The 16,304-nt window shown below is 43.6% G+C and overlaps 1 protein-coding gene across 6 annotated transcripts in view; it reads right to left on the bottom strand.

Annotated features, from left to right (window-relative positions):
* Nucleotides 1-16,304, bottom strand: part of EML5 (EMAP like 5) — a 290,414-nt gene that overhangs the window by 93,976 nt on the left and 180,134 nt on the right. For all 6 annotated transcript variants that reach the window (XM_034768124.1, XM_034768125.1, XM_034768126.1 and 3 more), the window contains 5 exons: nt 15,181-15,308; nt 13,024-13,165; nt 3,937-4,089; nt 1,217-1,348; nt 508-596 (listed from right to left, as the gene is read on the bottom strand). In XM_034768124.1, coding sequence (XP_034624015.1) covers nt 508-596; nt 1,217-1,348; nt 3,937-4,089; nt 13,024-13,165; nt 15,181-15,308 — 644 coding nt within the window. The remainder of the gene's footprint in view (nt 1-507; nt 597-1,216; nt 1,349-3,936; nt 4,090-13,023; nt 13,166-15,180; nt 15,309-16,304) is intronic.

The raw sequence follows: 16,304 nt of genomic DNA, 5'->3' as shown, positions 1-16,304 counted from the left end.
TGATTTTTGGGTCTTTTTCTTATATAGGCTCCTATTACTCCCCCATCCTCTGTCCTGATTTTTCACATTTACTGTCTTGTCACCCTAACAGAGACTGTGGGGATTCCCCCTTCCCAACTCCTGCATTGGCTGGTGGTGAAAGTAATTGAATAGGCTGTGACTCTTGCCACTACACTGAGAAAGAGAGATCACATTGGGGCCTTATTGAGTTTGAGGCCACTGAATCTGCCCAGAAGTGTGGGATTCATCAATACAGGCTTGGAACTTTGTCACAATACATACTGTTTTCCAAATAGTTAGATACATGTCTAATTTATATGAGGAGGAGGATAAGACATCCCTTGTGTAAGTGTGCATTCTGGGATGATATTATTTAGATGAAAAGTTCACAAAAATATTCTGTACAATTAAAGGACAACAAAGAACAGCAAATAACTAACAGATGTTTTCTCCTAGATGTAGTTTATACTGTAGTTCTTCAGGTTTTCAACTGAGTTACTTCCCTACCTCCAAACTGGGAATTGTCTGTCTTTTCCCACGAGGAGCTTCAAAGAACAGCTGCTCTTTAGCACCAGTGTTGACTTGTAAAAGCTTCCCTGTAAAATATATAAATTACATACCTGTATATTAACACCAATTTGGAAATTCAACTTCACTGAACAAATGTGAATTTGGAAATTTTCTGTTAATTTCCCACAAATTATTTGTTTCCACTTAATTCATTTTTTAAATTAATCATGCATTTAGTATTCAGTACTACTTGAGGAAAAAAGTTATTCTTCCATGTGTGAGACAAAGCAAGGATTTCTTTTCTTGGAAAAGATATGCAACAGTACATTGCTCAGAAAGTAGAAATCAAACAATACATTACATGTAAGACATATAAGAATCTAGATAGAACTTTTATCTTACTTCATTAAATTGCCTTCTTTATAGGTGTCTAAATTAGGTATTTTTACCCACATAACATCAGCATCCTTAACTGAGGGAATGAATCTGCCATTGGCATCATAAATTCACATTCTGGGTGTACCAGATAAAATAAAGCATAATCTGCATGTTTAGGTTAACAGAGAATATTACCCTTTGACTTCCAATGAAATTTAGGCTCCTACATGCTTAAATCACTTTTGAAAATAGGATTTAGGCTCTCTTGAAAACTTTACCTATAATCTAATTTTGCAGTTGTCATTTATATCCACAAATTATTACTTGCCTCTGATGTCCCAGTCCATGTGTGTTATGTAACTGGAGGCGCCCTTGCAGATTCCTACTCGCTTACTGCTCATTACATTGTAGATGTCTACAAAGCTGTCACATGATGCCACTGCTAAGTATTTTCCAGCACCTAAAATAAATTGGAACATAAGACATTTTTCAATCACTTCAGTGTTTTAAACCTTAGTGGATAAGCTATTACCCTTTGACTTTTTGGATCTCAGTTAAATTCAATTTCCAGCTCTTTCTGAAATAGATGTGGTGATCCACAACCAACCCGACAGATTAGCATCTATATCACAAAATAACCAAAAATGTCATAGACCTTGTCTACACTTGTGGTGGCATGTAGGGTATGTGTAGCTACATGTGGCAGGAAAAGGCAGGCTGCATCTACACTCACTGCAGTGCATAACTATATGTGGCAGTGAAAGGCTCCAGATGCTCCCCACTGCTGGAGCCTTTCGATGTGAAGAAAGGTTCTGGCAAGGAGGAGGCAATAAGACACTACACTGCTAAAAAGAGCAGTGTAGACAGGGCCCCAGAGAGGCACTGCTTGGGCACGTAGAGCACATGTGTAGGGTATATATATCTTGGGGTTCAGGCATGCACTCTACTTTACTCACCCAATCAGTGCCTCACTGTCTACACCAGTGGTTCTCAACCAGGTGTTTGCGTACCCCATGGGATATGCAGAAGTCTCCCAGTGGTTACATCAACTCATTTAGATATTTGCCTAGTTTTACAACAGGCTATATAAAAAGCACTAGCAATGTCACTACAAATTAAAATTTCATACAGACAATGGCTTGTTTATACTGTTACATTTCAGAGAATAGTACATAGATGTGCAATATTTATATTACAATTGATTTATTTTATAATTTTATTATAAAAATGAGAACATAAGCAATTTTTCAGTAATAGTGCATTAGGGCTTTCCTCCCCCTTGCTTGGTTCTTTTCAAGCAGACAGAAAGCAGAAGACCATAGTCCAAAGTGCAGGCAAAGTGATGTTTATTGGGGTTAATCTAACAAGCATATCCATAGCTCTGTATACCGTAGAACTTTCCTTCTTCCCCTCCCCTTTCTTAGCAGGCATAATTATACCTGTAGTGCACGCCCTTGGTCCCACCCCTTACAATTTATGGTCGCGTTCCATTTTGGAGGGTCTTGAGTCTGAGGGCTTTGGTACCACCTCTTTTATACCCCATGGGAGGGGGTAAGCAGTGAGGTTATGTTTCAGCCAGTGTCACCTTTTCTCTGGTTTTTTAGTATTTTTTTTAATGCTTTTCCCCCTCATCCCATCTTGCCCCTCCTGACTGGTTGCTTGGCCTTGCCTTGATATAGGAGTCGAGGCAGTCTTCAAGTGTATGCTCGTATATTAAACTCCCACCATACCCAGCAACACTTTAACTCTCTTCCTTATCTCACCTCATTGTGCTATAAACGCCATCTCTTTAGGCAGAAGTAAACAAAGTGTCTTTGTTCTTTGTTCACACATTAGTATCAAAAATCAAACTCAAAATTCTATCCCAGGCTAAGAAACAGGCCTATATACTAACACTGTGCTGTGACACTTGTATTTTTATGTCTGATTTTGCAAGTAGTTTAAGTGAGGTGAAACTTGAGGTATGCAAGACAAATCAGACTCCTGAAAGAGGTACAGTAGTCTGGAAAGGTTGAGAGCCACTGGTATACACCGCTAGTTATACCCCTCCCAGCTGGGTGTGCAGTGTTTGCACTCTACACCTGGTTGTAAGACTAAACATTCCCATAGTCTGACACAGACAACCCCTGTATCTTTAAGGAACAATCAGAAGTGAAAACTTGAAAATCCAACCATTCTTTCCTTCACAGAGGAAGGCATGTGTAATATTAAGGTTGAGGTAACAGCAGGGAAGAATTTGTGTGATATTTTGCACCATGTATCTGCATCAAACTTTGTCTATAGGTAACAAGACTGCTTCCACTGAGGTGTTAATGCCTGGGGCTATACATTTGGGTTCCTAAATGGGAGCTGAGCTCTTCCAAAAAGCTGACCCCAATTAGGGGTGCTGAGCACTTTCAAAAATCTGACCCTAAAGCATTAATTGCTCTTTAGCTATGAGTAAAGTTTCATGAAGATACATAGTGTAAAATGTCACACAGAGACTGTCCTGTAGTGACCTCTAACTAATACAAGTTGCCAGATTTTCCAGAGCTCACAACACTTAGCAGTTCTCTTTATTTGCAATGGGAGCTAATCACTTGAAAATCTAGTCATTACATTTATGTATCTAAATATGAGCTGAGCTCTTCTGATAATCCTGCCCTTAGCCTCCAAAGTGTGATAATGTATCCAAGCAACCTCAAATGATAATATTAATTCCATTTACTAAACAATGATAGATATAAAACAGGAGAACAAATTTTCATTTTCCCGTTCTTTTGAAGGCGATCCAGAAGGTCCACAAGAGATGAAGAATAAGATTTATGTCCATTTGTTTCTTTCAAATTTCCATAGAGTGCATAAAGACAGGAACATTATCAAGGTTTTATATCTGAAAAGTGAGCTTCCTTTAAAACATTCTTACAATTGATTTGATACAATTATGGAGAAACACAAGTGTGTTCAGTGAAGAAACCAAAAATCCCAGTATGCATGCTTATAATTTACCACAGATATGAAGTTCAATCAAGTTGGCTTTGATAATTATCACTTTAATGGATCACTCACCAGGAGAAAATCTAATCTCTGAAATAACATCCTTCCTGTGGTGGAAGGAGACTAGATCCTCCAGAGTGTCTGCATTCACCATCAAGAAACTTCCATCATTCAGACCTACACCCAATGCCTTTCCATCAGGAGAAAAGCAGCAACATCTGCCCCCTGGAAGAGACACACAGGAGCTATTTACTTATTCTTTCATGAAATATTCTCAATTTCTGGCTTACCTATTTGTCCAAAAGTTAGGAAAGATTACTCCTGCAGTCTATGTAAACCACACCTTTTTTTTTTTCCCCCAGAAAGAATTCCAAGAGATAATACAGACCCACTTCCATGAAAGTACACAGATTCTGTTACGGATAAGCAGAGGTACAACTTCATATTTATTTGTATAATTTGATTTTTTTTTACTGATATTATCAATATTTATTTTACATTAGTGATCAGGGTAAAGATGAATATTGTTTTACATATTTCTGTTGCTCACCACAATAGCAATTGGTGCCAGTTGTTTGCTACAATATGCTCTCCTCATACCAAGTGTATAGCAAGGTTCTTCATATGCCATCAGTTACAGTATATTTTCATCTGTCAATGTGCAGTTTGACTATGCAGCATAATGCTGAACACTATATACTTAGCCCTTTCTTTCCTTCTCTTCAGATTTCACAGAATCTTCTTCTAACATTTCTAAAATGTGCTCCTCTTCCTCTAATTTCACTGCTCAAACCCTGGTGTATGTCAGAGTTCTCTTTCCTGGACTACTGCAAAGATCTGGCCTGATCTTTTCCTCTCTGGACCCCACCACTTCTGCCTGTACAGAATTCAGCAGCTAAAATATTCTTCCTTTCCCATCACTTCCTCTGCATCAAATCTGGATTCTTCCTTTTTGCTTCTTTTGAACTGTTCTTCTAGCTTTGTCGCTCATGTCCATTCCATGCCCAGTGTGTGTGCACCACGTGCACTGATGCCAGAGATTTTTCCCTTAGTATCTGTTGGGTCGGCTCTAGTGCCCTCTGGAGATGTGTTTGTATAAGGAACGCCACCAGCCATGCACCCTCTCAGTTCCTCCATGCTGGTAACTCCAACAGAGGAGTAAGAAGGTGGGTCATGGAATGGACAGGAGCAACACCTCTTGAACAGTTTTGAAAAGTTAGTAACCATTTTTTCTTCAAGTTCTTGCTCACATCCATTCCATGCTAGATGATTCATAAGCAGTACCCCAGGAGGTGGGCTTGGAGTTCATGGATGTGCTGACTGCAAAACTGCTTTCCCAAAACTGGCATCTTCTTGGGCCTTTTGATGGGGTGAACTCATTCCGCACTGGATTGGGAAGGGTTAACTCCCCACTCTGGGCAGAGGAAGCCACGCCCCCCGCATCCCTACTGGGCATGCTCCAGGTGTAACACCACTATAAGAAGGGGCAGCCCAGCTCAGTCTGGTTCTCCACCAGAGAGGAAGGACACTCTTTGCCAGCTGCTGCCCAGGAACCACTGGAGCTCCAGAACATGGAAGTCAGAGATGCTGAGGCCCAACCAGATGCCCAGCTACCTGTGGACACCCAAGGGAGGTCTGAGCTACAGGAAGTTGCACTGGCTGAGGAACCCAGAGACCCCGAAGACATGCAGACCGCTACCAGGAGTAACACGGTAGGAACACTGGGCGGGGACTAGCCATTCCCCCAATGATGGTCAGTGTATTGTGAACAGATCCCTGCTGACCCAGTGGCGGACACAATTGACACTGACAGGGCCCTGGGCTGGGATCCAGTGGAACAGGGAGGGTCTGGGTCTCCCTACCTGACCACCACCCACTCTCCCAGGGTGACGGCCCACAGACCCCAACTGGCTGTTAGACCATACAGCCCTACCTAGAGGACAACTCTATTGACTCCAGCCACTAGGCCATACAGCCCTGCCCAGAGTGCAACTCTACTGACTCTGACTGACCTGTGACACGAACCTGGGGTATCTCTATTGACTTTGGCAACCAGGCCTTACTGCCTGGAGGGTAACTCTATTGACTCCTGTCGCTAGGCCATACATCCCCCACCCAGAGGACAACTCTATTAACTCTGGCCACCAGGCCTTATTGCCCTGCGAACCTTGGGTATCTCTATTGACTCTGACTGTTAGGCCATGCTGCCCGGCAAACCCAGGGTGTATCTATGGATTCTGGCCATTAGGCATTACTGCCCTGCGAACCTGGACTATCTCTATGGACTCTGGCTGCTAGGGATCAGGGCGATTACATAGACTCTGGCCATTGGGCCATAGAGCCCTGCAGGTCAGGGCAACTCTATGGACTTCAGCCCTTAGATCTCACGGCCTAGAGACAGAGGCCAGCTCAAAGGATGGGATGAACTCACCCGGCACTGGACAAGGTCTCCCCACCCATCACAGGCCTATTGGGTGATGGTACATTGGGATGCGTAGGTATGAAACAATGACCAGGTTGCAGCTCTGCAGATGTCCTGGATTGATACCTGGGCAAGGAAGGCTGCTGATGAAGCCCAGGCTCTTGTGCAATGAGCAGTCACGATGGCTGGAGGCTGGACGTTCGCCTGTTCATAGCAAGCCCTAATACAGGCAGTTATTCAGGATGAAGTCTTTGGGTTGACACAGGTAGCCCTTTCAACTTTTTCGCTATTGCTACAAAGAGTTGCATAGATTTGCAGAAGGGCTTAGTTCTCTCAATATAAAAGATGAGGGCTTGCCTAATGTCCAATGTATAAAGCTATTGTTCCTCAGAGCTTTTGTGAGGTTTTTGGGAAGAAGACAGGTAGAAAAATGACCAAAGGCACCACCTTTGACAGAAAGACGAGATGGGGGCAAAGTTGTCCTGGAAGAACAGGTGGCTCTGACATAAGGGCCCTGATCTCAGAGACCCTTCTGGCCAAAGTAATTGCCATTGGGAAGGCTACCTTCCAGGAGAGAAGTAGTAGGGAGCATGATGCTAATGGCTTGAACACCAATCTGCCATTCACTGGGGGGAGGAAGTGGAAGGCTCAGATGGCTGCAAGATGAACCATAATAGATGAGTGCCAGACCTTGCTGCTTTAGGTTGAGCAAATAATCAAGGATAGAGTGAAAAGAGGATCCAGATGGAGAAAGATCCTGTTCAAAGGCCCAACAAGTGAAACATTTCCACTTGGCCAAGTATGCACCCCTAGTGGAAGGCTTTCTACCTCACAAGAGCTGTCAAACCTCTTCCGAGCACGCCTTTTCTTCAGGGTTCAGCCATGCAGCATCCATGTAGTTAGGTGCAGGGAGGTGAGGTTTGGGTGAAGCAACCGGCCATGGTCTTGTGAAATCAAGTCCGGGCGGAGTGGGAGCACAAGTGGAGTTGCCACTGAGGTCCCGAAGTGTCCCGAACCAATGCTGGCATGGCCATGCCAGTTCTATCAGGATAGCCCTTGCCTTGTCCTGTTTGATTTTTAGGAGAACCTTATGAACCACGGGGATCAGTGGAAGGCATGCAATAGGTGGTCTGCCCATGAGAGCAGGAAGGCATCAGAGAGGGAGCCCAGGCTCTGCCCATGCAGTGAATAGGACTGATGGCATTTCCTGTTCTGCCTGGTGGTCCACCTGGGGAGAAGATGACACTGACCACCTCTGGGTGAAGAGACCACTTGTGGTGAGAGGAGGAAGAGGACTTGCTGAGGTGATCTGCCAACATGTTCCAGGCTCCCAGGAGGTAAGATGAATGGAGTGTCTTGCACAAAAGTCCCCACACAGCAAGAGCTTCCTGACAAAAGGGTGGAGGATTGGACCCCTCCTTGCTTCTTGATATAGAACATGGCTGCTGTATTGTCTGTCAGAACTTGAACCACCTTGTCTGAGACCCAGAGAAGAAACACTTAGCAAGCCAGGCACACCGCTCTGAGCTCCCTGACATTTACGTGCAGGGAGTGTTCTTCTTGGGACTAGAGGCCCTGAGTCCTGAGGTTGTTGCGGTGGACTCCCCACCCTAGGTCTGACACATCCAAGACTAAAGATACTGATGGCTGCGGGGCCACAAACGGCACTCCCATCATTATTGACTTTAGCTTCTTCCACTAGCTCAGGGAGGCAAGGACTGGGGGAAGAATCCTAAGACTGAGTTTGTGATACTTGGGGAGTATACTGACACTAGCCACATCTGTAGGGGTCTGGGGTGCAGTCTTGCATCTTGAACCACATAAGTGCAAGCCACCATGTGGCCCAGTAGTTTGGGGCACACTTGAGCTGTCATGATTGGGTGGGCCAAGACCTTTGTTCATATCAGGTTTGCCATTGTCTGGAATCGAGCCTCTGTCAAGAGGGTACTGGCCTGGGTCAAGTCGAGCACAGCCCCAGTAAATTCTATTTCTGAAATGGGAGAATTGTTGACTTGCTTGTTTATCAGCAAGTCCAGCGCCCTAAACATGGTTCAGACTGTGCTGATGCTGTCTTACACTTGAGTCTGCAACCAACCTTGGATCAGCCAGTTGTCGAGGTATGGGTAAACCTGAATGCCTCGCTGCCTAAGGAAGGTTGCTACAACTGCCATACACTTTGTAAAAACCCTTGGGGCTGCCGATAGGCCAAAGGAAAGGGTAGTGAATTGGTAATGGCAATAACCCACTACAAACCTGAAATCTTCCATGGCCACAGAAGATAGAAATGTGAAAGTATGCATCCTTTAAGTTGAAGGTGGCGTATCAATCTCCTGCATCCAGGGAGGGAATGATGGAACCCAGGAAGACCATGCAAAACCTCAGTTTCCTTGATCTCTTGAGGTGATGCAGGTCCAGGATGGGCCAGAGCCCCCCTTTTGCCTTTGGGATTAGAAAATATCGGGCATAAAACCCCTTCTCTCTCAAATCCTGAGAAACTTCCTCCACAGCCCCCATATGTAGGAGGGATTGCACCTCTTGGACAAGCAGCTGCTCATGAGAAGGGTTCCTGAAGAGGGACAGGGATGGGCAGCAGGAGGGAGAGTTGTATAAAAACTGAAGGGTATATTGGACTGTCACTGTGCTCAGGACCCATCAGTCTGTTATGGATGCCCAAACTGGGCTGAAGAGCGACAGATGGTCGAAAAATGAAAGAGGGACAGATCTGAAATGGCAACTGGTTCAGCGCCCTCTGGCGCACCTTCAAAAGGCCTGCTTGGGCTCGCTGGAGTATCTCTGGGGCCCTAACTGAGAAGCTAAGGTAGACGGGGTGGTTGGCGCCGCTTAAAACCTCTGCTCTTCTCTTGTAGGGCTCCTGTCTTGGAGGTCCTGAGAACTAAGGAGGCTGCTGGGGCCTGATGTGTTTTCTAGAGGCAGATAGAGCATACAGGCCTAAGGATCATAGTGTGGCCTTTGAGTCTTTCAGTCCATGAAGTCTCATGTCCATCTGTCCCGAGAAAAGGGGAGCCTTCAAATGGGAGGTCCTGGATAGACTATTGGACTTCCTGGAGAAGGACAGAGATCTGGAGCCAGGAACAGCACCTCATGGTGACCACAGAAGCTGTCTGGACTGCTGAGTCGGCAGCATCCAAAGCCGCCTGGAGAGAGGTCTTAGCCATATTCTTACCCTCCTCTAGAAGGACTGCAAACTCCTGCCTTGCCTCTTGAGGCAGGGAGTCTTTGAACTTAGTCAGGCAGTCCCATAGATTAAAATTGTATCTTCCCCAAGAGAGCCTGCTGATTGGCAATACACAGCTGGAGGCTACATGTGGAATAAACTTTTCTTCCAAAAAGGTCCAGTTTCTTAGCATCCTTTTATTTTGGAGTAACATTTGACTGGCCCTGCCTGTCCCTTTTGTTCACTTCCGACACCACCAGGGACCCTGGGGGAGGGTGTGAGTACAAATAGTTGAGAAGCTGCTTGCTGGCACATAATAGATGCTTCTCTGCCCTTTTTGAAGTGGGGGCCAGAGAAGAAGGAATCTGCCATAGGGCTTTGTCTGATCCCATCATTGCCTTATTGATGGGCAGGGCTACCTTGATATCCTGGCTGCAGCAACTGCATCCAGTAAGGCTGTGTGATGTCTCTGAGCTCCTTGATCTCCAAGACCAGGTTTGAAGTGACCCACTTCAGAAGATCCTGACTTCATCCTGGGGAAGTAGTCTGCTGGCACCTGCAACAGCTTCATCTGGGGAGTTTGAGGGGGAGGCTTTCATCGGAGGAGGGACTCCTTACTCTCCTTCTGCCTCGACTATACCCACTGGGCTTTGGTACCTGGGTCAGTGCTGGAGTCTGGATCTGATGCTGAGCAGGAAGGAGCAGTAGCCTGCCTCCAAGAGGCCACCAAGTAGGAGAAGTGGGAGTCAGGCCCTGGTACCAGGGGAAACTCCCAGGGGTTCCAGTAGGTCCACTACATCGGCCAGTGACCCACTAGCCAGGCACCCACCTGAGGACCGGCAGTAAAGCTTGGTGGGGTTGTAGGCTGGGAACCGATGGTGGGCTTTTCTCAGTACATAGGGCTCCTCTTCAGAATCTGGAGAATGGTGCTGGGAAGAGCTTAGTGCCAGGAGACAGGTTTGAGGGTGGCTTTCATTAGGATAGCCTTCTGTCTGATGTCCCAGTCCTTCTTGGTGCAGGGTCTGAAGTCTTGACAGATTTTGCATTTGTCCTTAAAGTTAGTTTCCCCAAAACTCTTTAAACAACTCGAATGCGGGTCACTCACTGGCACAGATTTGGCACAAGGCATGAAGCCTGGGGACCAGAGCATGCCCGGACTCTGGGGTGAAAAGTCCTTTGATTATAAGAACTATATATACTAGCTATATACAGTGCCACAACTTGCAAAAGACCATATACACTAAACCAGGGGTCTGCAACCTTCAGCATGGGGCCCATCAGGGTAATCCACAGGCAGGCCATGAGACATTTTGTTTGTTCACCATCCGCAGGCACGGCCCCCCGCAGCTCCCAGTGACCACAGTTCACTGTTCCCAGCCAATGGAAGCTGCGGGAAGCGGCGGCCAGCATAGGGTGACCAGATGTCCTGATTTTAATGGGACTGTCCCGATATTTGCTTATTTGTCCCGTGTCCCGACCTACCTTCGAGCTCTGCCCCCTCCCCCCCCGCATCCCAATATTTCACCTGTGTGATCTGGTCACCCTAAGCCAGCATGTCCCTGAGGCCAACGGTCCTATAGTATTAACTATACTATAATTCTATAGTATTAACTTCCAGTAGCCTGTTTCTTGTCCCCACTCTGTACCTATTCCGCCACCAGCAGCATATCTCTCTAACTAGTTCCTATTCCTCCCTCCTACATCCAGTCTCTGTCCCCACAGACCCTCCTCCTCTCCTCTGCAGCCTGACTCTGCCTTCCCTCCCTACTTCTCACTCTCGCAGCCTATCTCTGCCCCTCTTCCCATTTCCACAGGCCACAGCCTGCCTCTCCCACTCCATCCCTCACCCCTTTGCATTCCCAGCTGATTCCTTCTCATTTGTCATACTAGGGGCATGATCTCACTTCTGATGCCTGGCACTACAGTGTCCCTACTGGCTGGGAGGAGTACTTGCAAGGGCACATCTACTCAGCTCCTGCAGCCCTGAAGTGGAGCGCACCCAGTACAGGCATAATCTTCAGGGAATTTAGTTGCTAAACATTAACCAATATCTACTCAGCATGTGCAAACTGTAATTTTCAGAAGTTTGTTACTCTGCCAAGTGTCGATGGATTTTTACAGGAAGGAGACATCCTGACACAAAGGCAACACTCCTGCTAAATTTCATGTGCCTATTTTAAAGCACAGAGGTGCTGCAGCTTCTCAAGGAAACACTAAGTTTTTCAACACGAGTAAAACAATGTATTTTTCTACCATGTTCTAGGAAACACAAGAATCATTTTTGATGAATCTTTACAAAACAAATCCAGCCTGAGGCATACACCTGGCAGGGAAAATGTCAGCCTAACAGTTAAACTTTGAGAAAGTTATACGCAATTGAAAACAGTCTTATAATGGCAACCTTAACTATAGAATTCACTACCATCTCCACCTATAATCAAGACTTTTTTCTCTGTTCACACACACAAAACTCAACTGGGCTCTCATCCCTATGGGTTTTGACTATGACAACTTCTTCCTCACTGGCCTTGTTGAAACCCACACACCATCTATTCAATAAATAGTTGCTAAGACTATCAGTCTTGCCTATTCTTCCCACATCACTCCCCTCTTCTGCTGTATCAAATTCAAACTTCTTGCTCCCACCTTTAAAATCCTACAGCTCTGCCTGTCCCTACTTGTCTGTTATTGTATCATCCTCCCCTTCCTTGCTCTAGCTGCTTGTCTGGTTTTGCCACAAGTTTTCATTCCTTCTGCCACAACATCCCTTACATATGCAACAACCTCCCTGAACTAGTCTGTAATACTACTATACCGATCCTCCTTTATGTTGTTAACCATATTCTCCCTGTACTTCCCTCCTATTGTTTATTACCCTCACTTATTGCATCTTGTGTTAAATTAGATTATAAACTCTTCTGGGCAAATATTATGTCTTCCACAGTGTCTAGGACATTGGAGCCCCTCTCCAGATAGGGTGTTTGGGTACTTCTACAATATAATTAATTAGGAATGTTCTTCTTCTTAATAATAATAATAATTGATGATAGTAATAACCATCTTTCAGAGAGCTATCATGATATTTTCTGTCAGCTTTCATATACTTCCTGGCAGATCATCTCCCCATGTTTAATCCCAAAACAAAAAATCCTCACAAAATTATATAACATCATGTTAAATAACAACAAAAAAGGACCTTCAGCATCAATGCTGTGATTTCATCTGAAAATACCCATGAGCTAAAATTTCATAGTATATATACGATACATAAAATCAACCATTGTTTAAAAATGCCTCCAATAGTAGATAAAAGGTAGTGGGTTTAATGCTGGGGCTTCATCCTTTATTTTAAATTTTCTGGCTTTTAATTAAGTCTTATGAAACACTATGACATTTAAATATTTCTTGCAGCTTTTATCTGTTGAGTCAGTAATGTCTTCAAACAGAAATTGTTTGAACTAGAGAAAACTTTATATTTTCACATTTTGTCTTTGCAAGATTTAGTATGCTAATTTGTGTTAACTTAGTTCAATTACAATCTCTTTTCATACTAGCATCTTACCCTTTTTCAATTTGCGAACAGCTAACATACAATGGCTAGGAGATAGATCCCATATTCTTAAGGTTTTGTCATCACTTACAGTGGCACAAATAGGTAAATGAGGATGGGTGGCTAGACCCCAAACTTCCCCTTCCATGTGACCCTGTAAAAAAAAAAAAAAAAAAAATCAGCTAATTTTATTTCCAAAACTGAAAAAATATACAAGGAAGCTACAAAGCTATACTGAGAATGTGGAAATCTTTGTTGGATGATAAAGAAAACTTCCTAATGAAAACACACTTGGTTCAGTAATCAGCACAGAATATCATACATTTTACTTAGAAGCCTTTTAATTTTAATATAAAATTAAAGTAAATGATATTTGATAAAACTGACCTAATGATCTGATTCACTAAAGTATCTAATTTTAGAATCTTTTTGTTAACCTAACAATGAAGGGCCAAATTGTCACTGGACTATTCATGTGAATAATTATGACCCAATTTGAGTTAGGAATTCAGTCTGGCCATAAATGTGCATTCTATTACTAAGAAAAAGCCCAATTTGTAAAAAGTATAATCCTTCAAAATAAACATGCATTATTTTAAGTTTGTGCTTAAGATAAAAATATACAATAAACAAAATATTAGCATAGCCGAGCCTGACTCAAAAGAGATATATAGACAGATATCGCTTTTGATTCAGGATCGTGTGTGTGTGTGTGTGTGTGTGTGTGTGGTTAAAAATCTGTTGTTCATGCATTGTTGGCTGTAATAGCTCTTCATACACATGGATTAAATATGCATCTTACGTATATATGAACAGAAAAGAACAAAGCCACAAGAATGATTCAAGATCTGGAAAACTCATGTTACAATCAGAGACTTAGGAAGCTCAGCCTGTTTAGGATATGAAAGAGAAGGCTAACAAATGACTTATCATGGTTTACAGGTACCTACATAGGGAGAAGATATCTGATTGTACTGGGCTCTTCAATCTAGCAAAGCCATAACAAGATCCAATGGCTGGGAGCTGAAGCTACACCCATTCAAACTGGAAATAAGGCACTATGTTTTAAACAGTGAGGTAATTAACCATTGGAACAACTTACCAAAGGGATGTAGTGGATTTGCCATCATTTGAAGTCTTTAAATCAACAGTAGATGTCTTTCTAAAATATATGTTCTAGTTCAGTGGTTTTCAACCTTTTTTCATTTGCGGACCTCTAAAAAATTTCAAATGGAGGTGCGGACCCCTTTGGAAATCTTAGACATAGTATGCAGACCCCCAAGGGTCCACAGACCACAGGTTGAAAACCACTGCTCTAGTTCAACCAGAAATTATGGACATGATGCAGGATTACTGGGTGAAATTCTAGGGCCTGTGTTTTGCAAAAGGTCAAACTAGATTATCATAATGGTCTCTTCCGGCCTTAAAATCTCTGAATTTAAAATCGTTTTCAGACTTCATTAATAGAATGTTTATTATTTTATGTTACTTCTGTTTGAAGTATAATAATATACTTATGATAGAAACTTGCAAAGCCCACTGGATTCTAGGAAGGAAGTGTGTGGGGGGGGAGAATATATGGGTAATTATGATGGGGTATCTTGACCCCACACCAGGGAACCAAGGGTTATCTAGCAGCTCTGGGTCCTGAAGGCCCAACTCAGCCGCAGCTGCTGGGCTTGCTCACAGCGGAGGCAGAGCTCCAAAGGAAGCAACTCAGCTCAGTCAGTGCGGACTGAGCAAAGGAGCAGTCTTATGCTGGTAACTCCTGGAGAGAGGCCGCAGGAGCTCCGCACTGCCTGGACCATATCCAGCAGCAGAGCCACTGAAGGCCCCTGTGGAGATCAGGAACAGAGGGCCGGAACCGAACGACAAAGACTCTGATGAGAACCCCCCAACCTGTGAGTTCATAAGATGACACCTTTTGTGACTTTGGAGGGGGCTGAGAATGCAGTAGGAAGTAACGAAGTGAACAGGCTTGGTGGTATCTGCCCCCTAGGCTGCATATCTAACCAACCTGTCACAGGCTCTGGGTGGAACCTAGAGGAACCTGAACCCTCCCTGCTCTATTATCACTGGCTGCAGAGTCTCGCTGCTGGGTGACATAGGTACAGACTCTCGCCACAGGCTCAGATATTGAACACCCTGACAGTAATATTTTAAATGTACCTGAACCAGCAGAGTTATTGGTCCACTCTTATCCACCTCCAGTATTTCCCCATTCTTTGTGCCCACTAAAATATGACCATGTCCTAACGATATGGCACGTATAGAAGGGTTGTCTTCTAAGAGGAGACCTAAAACATTAAATTTTTAAAGATGTGAGAGTTTAATTTCAGAAGTATATACATTACACCCATATTTTACCAGATCAAATTCAACAGAAAAGAAGTCCTAGCATTTTCCTGCATACAAAACTTGGCTCCAGTGTGGAGCTTTAGTACATATTAGCTAACTTTTAAAACGTCCTCTGTATTGTTGTTACAGAAACCATATAAATTATTCTGTGCCAGCCTTCCAGTTTTTGTTACCCCACCTTCCCTAATAACCCTGCCATATAAGGCAACTGTCAATGATCCTCATGTTCAGTAGACTCTCCTTGAGGTTCAAACAAGGTGAAGAGCATTAACATAGCTATCTAATAAGCATGCTACAAACCTCAGTGAAAGAAATGTGCATACAGCTATGATGCTATCTATCTTAAAGTTAGGGTGGAGTACATCAGTAAAATGTGTTAAATTACTATTTTAATTGTAATAGAAGTTTAATAAGCAAATGGAGAGCCACCCTTTTGACAGTCTAATGATGTAAGCTAAGAACAAAAGATTCTTAGTTTTTTTTAGGGAAGACAGACAGAGAAATCTCCAGAATATCAGACTGGGAAAGCTGCATATCAGGACCAACATCAGCCAGCAAATGGGAGAAATTTGAAGGAACAACAGGCCTGAAAACATTTCAGTACTCATACATGCTCACATGAAAACAAGCCAGACAGAGTATTAAACCTTTAATAAAAAATATATATTCTCCCCTCCATTCCTTTATTCCAAGGCAGAACAAATAGGAAGATTAAATATGGAACCCCATGGTGCCATTTTTTTAGAATAATTTTTCAGAGCGTACTCTCTCTAATTTTTTTTAAACTACCCTCACTTCTATAGCATAGTGGTCCATTGAGGTCAGTGGAAGGAATGACAATTAGTTCCAAATCAACCTGCTGATTCAGCAAAATAGAAGACACTGTGAAGAGTTTATGGAAATAAACTTTCTGCAACTTATAATTGTAATTCAGT

This window comes from Trachemys scripta, chromosome 4 (assembly GCF_013100865.1).
Source record: "Trachemys scripta elegans isolate TJP31775 chromosome 4, CAS_Tse_1.0, whole genome shotgun sequence".
Taxonomy (NCBI): domain Eukaryota; kingdom Metazoa; phylum Chordata; order Testudines; family Emydidae; genus Trachemys; species Trachemys scripta.
Note: the sequence above shows the minus strand (reverse complement) of the source record. Positions and strands in the feature narration are given on the sequence as shown.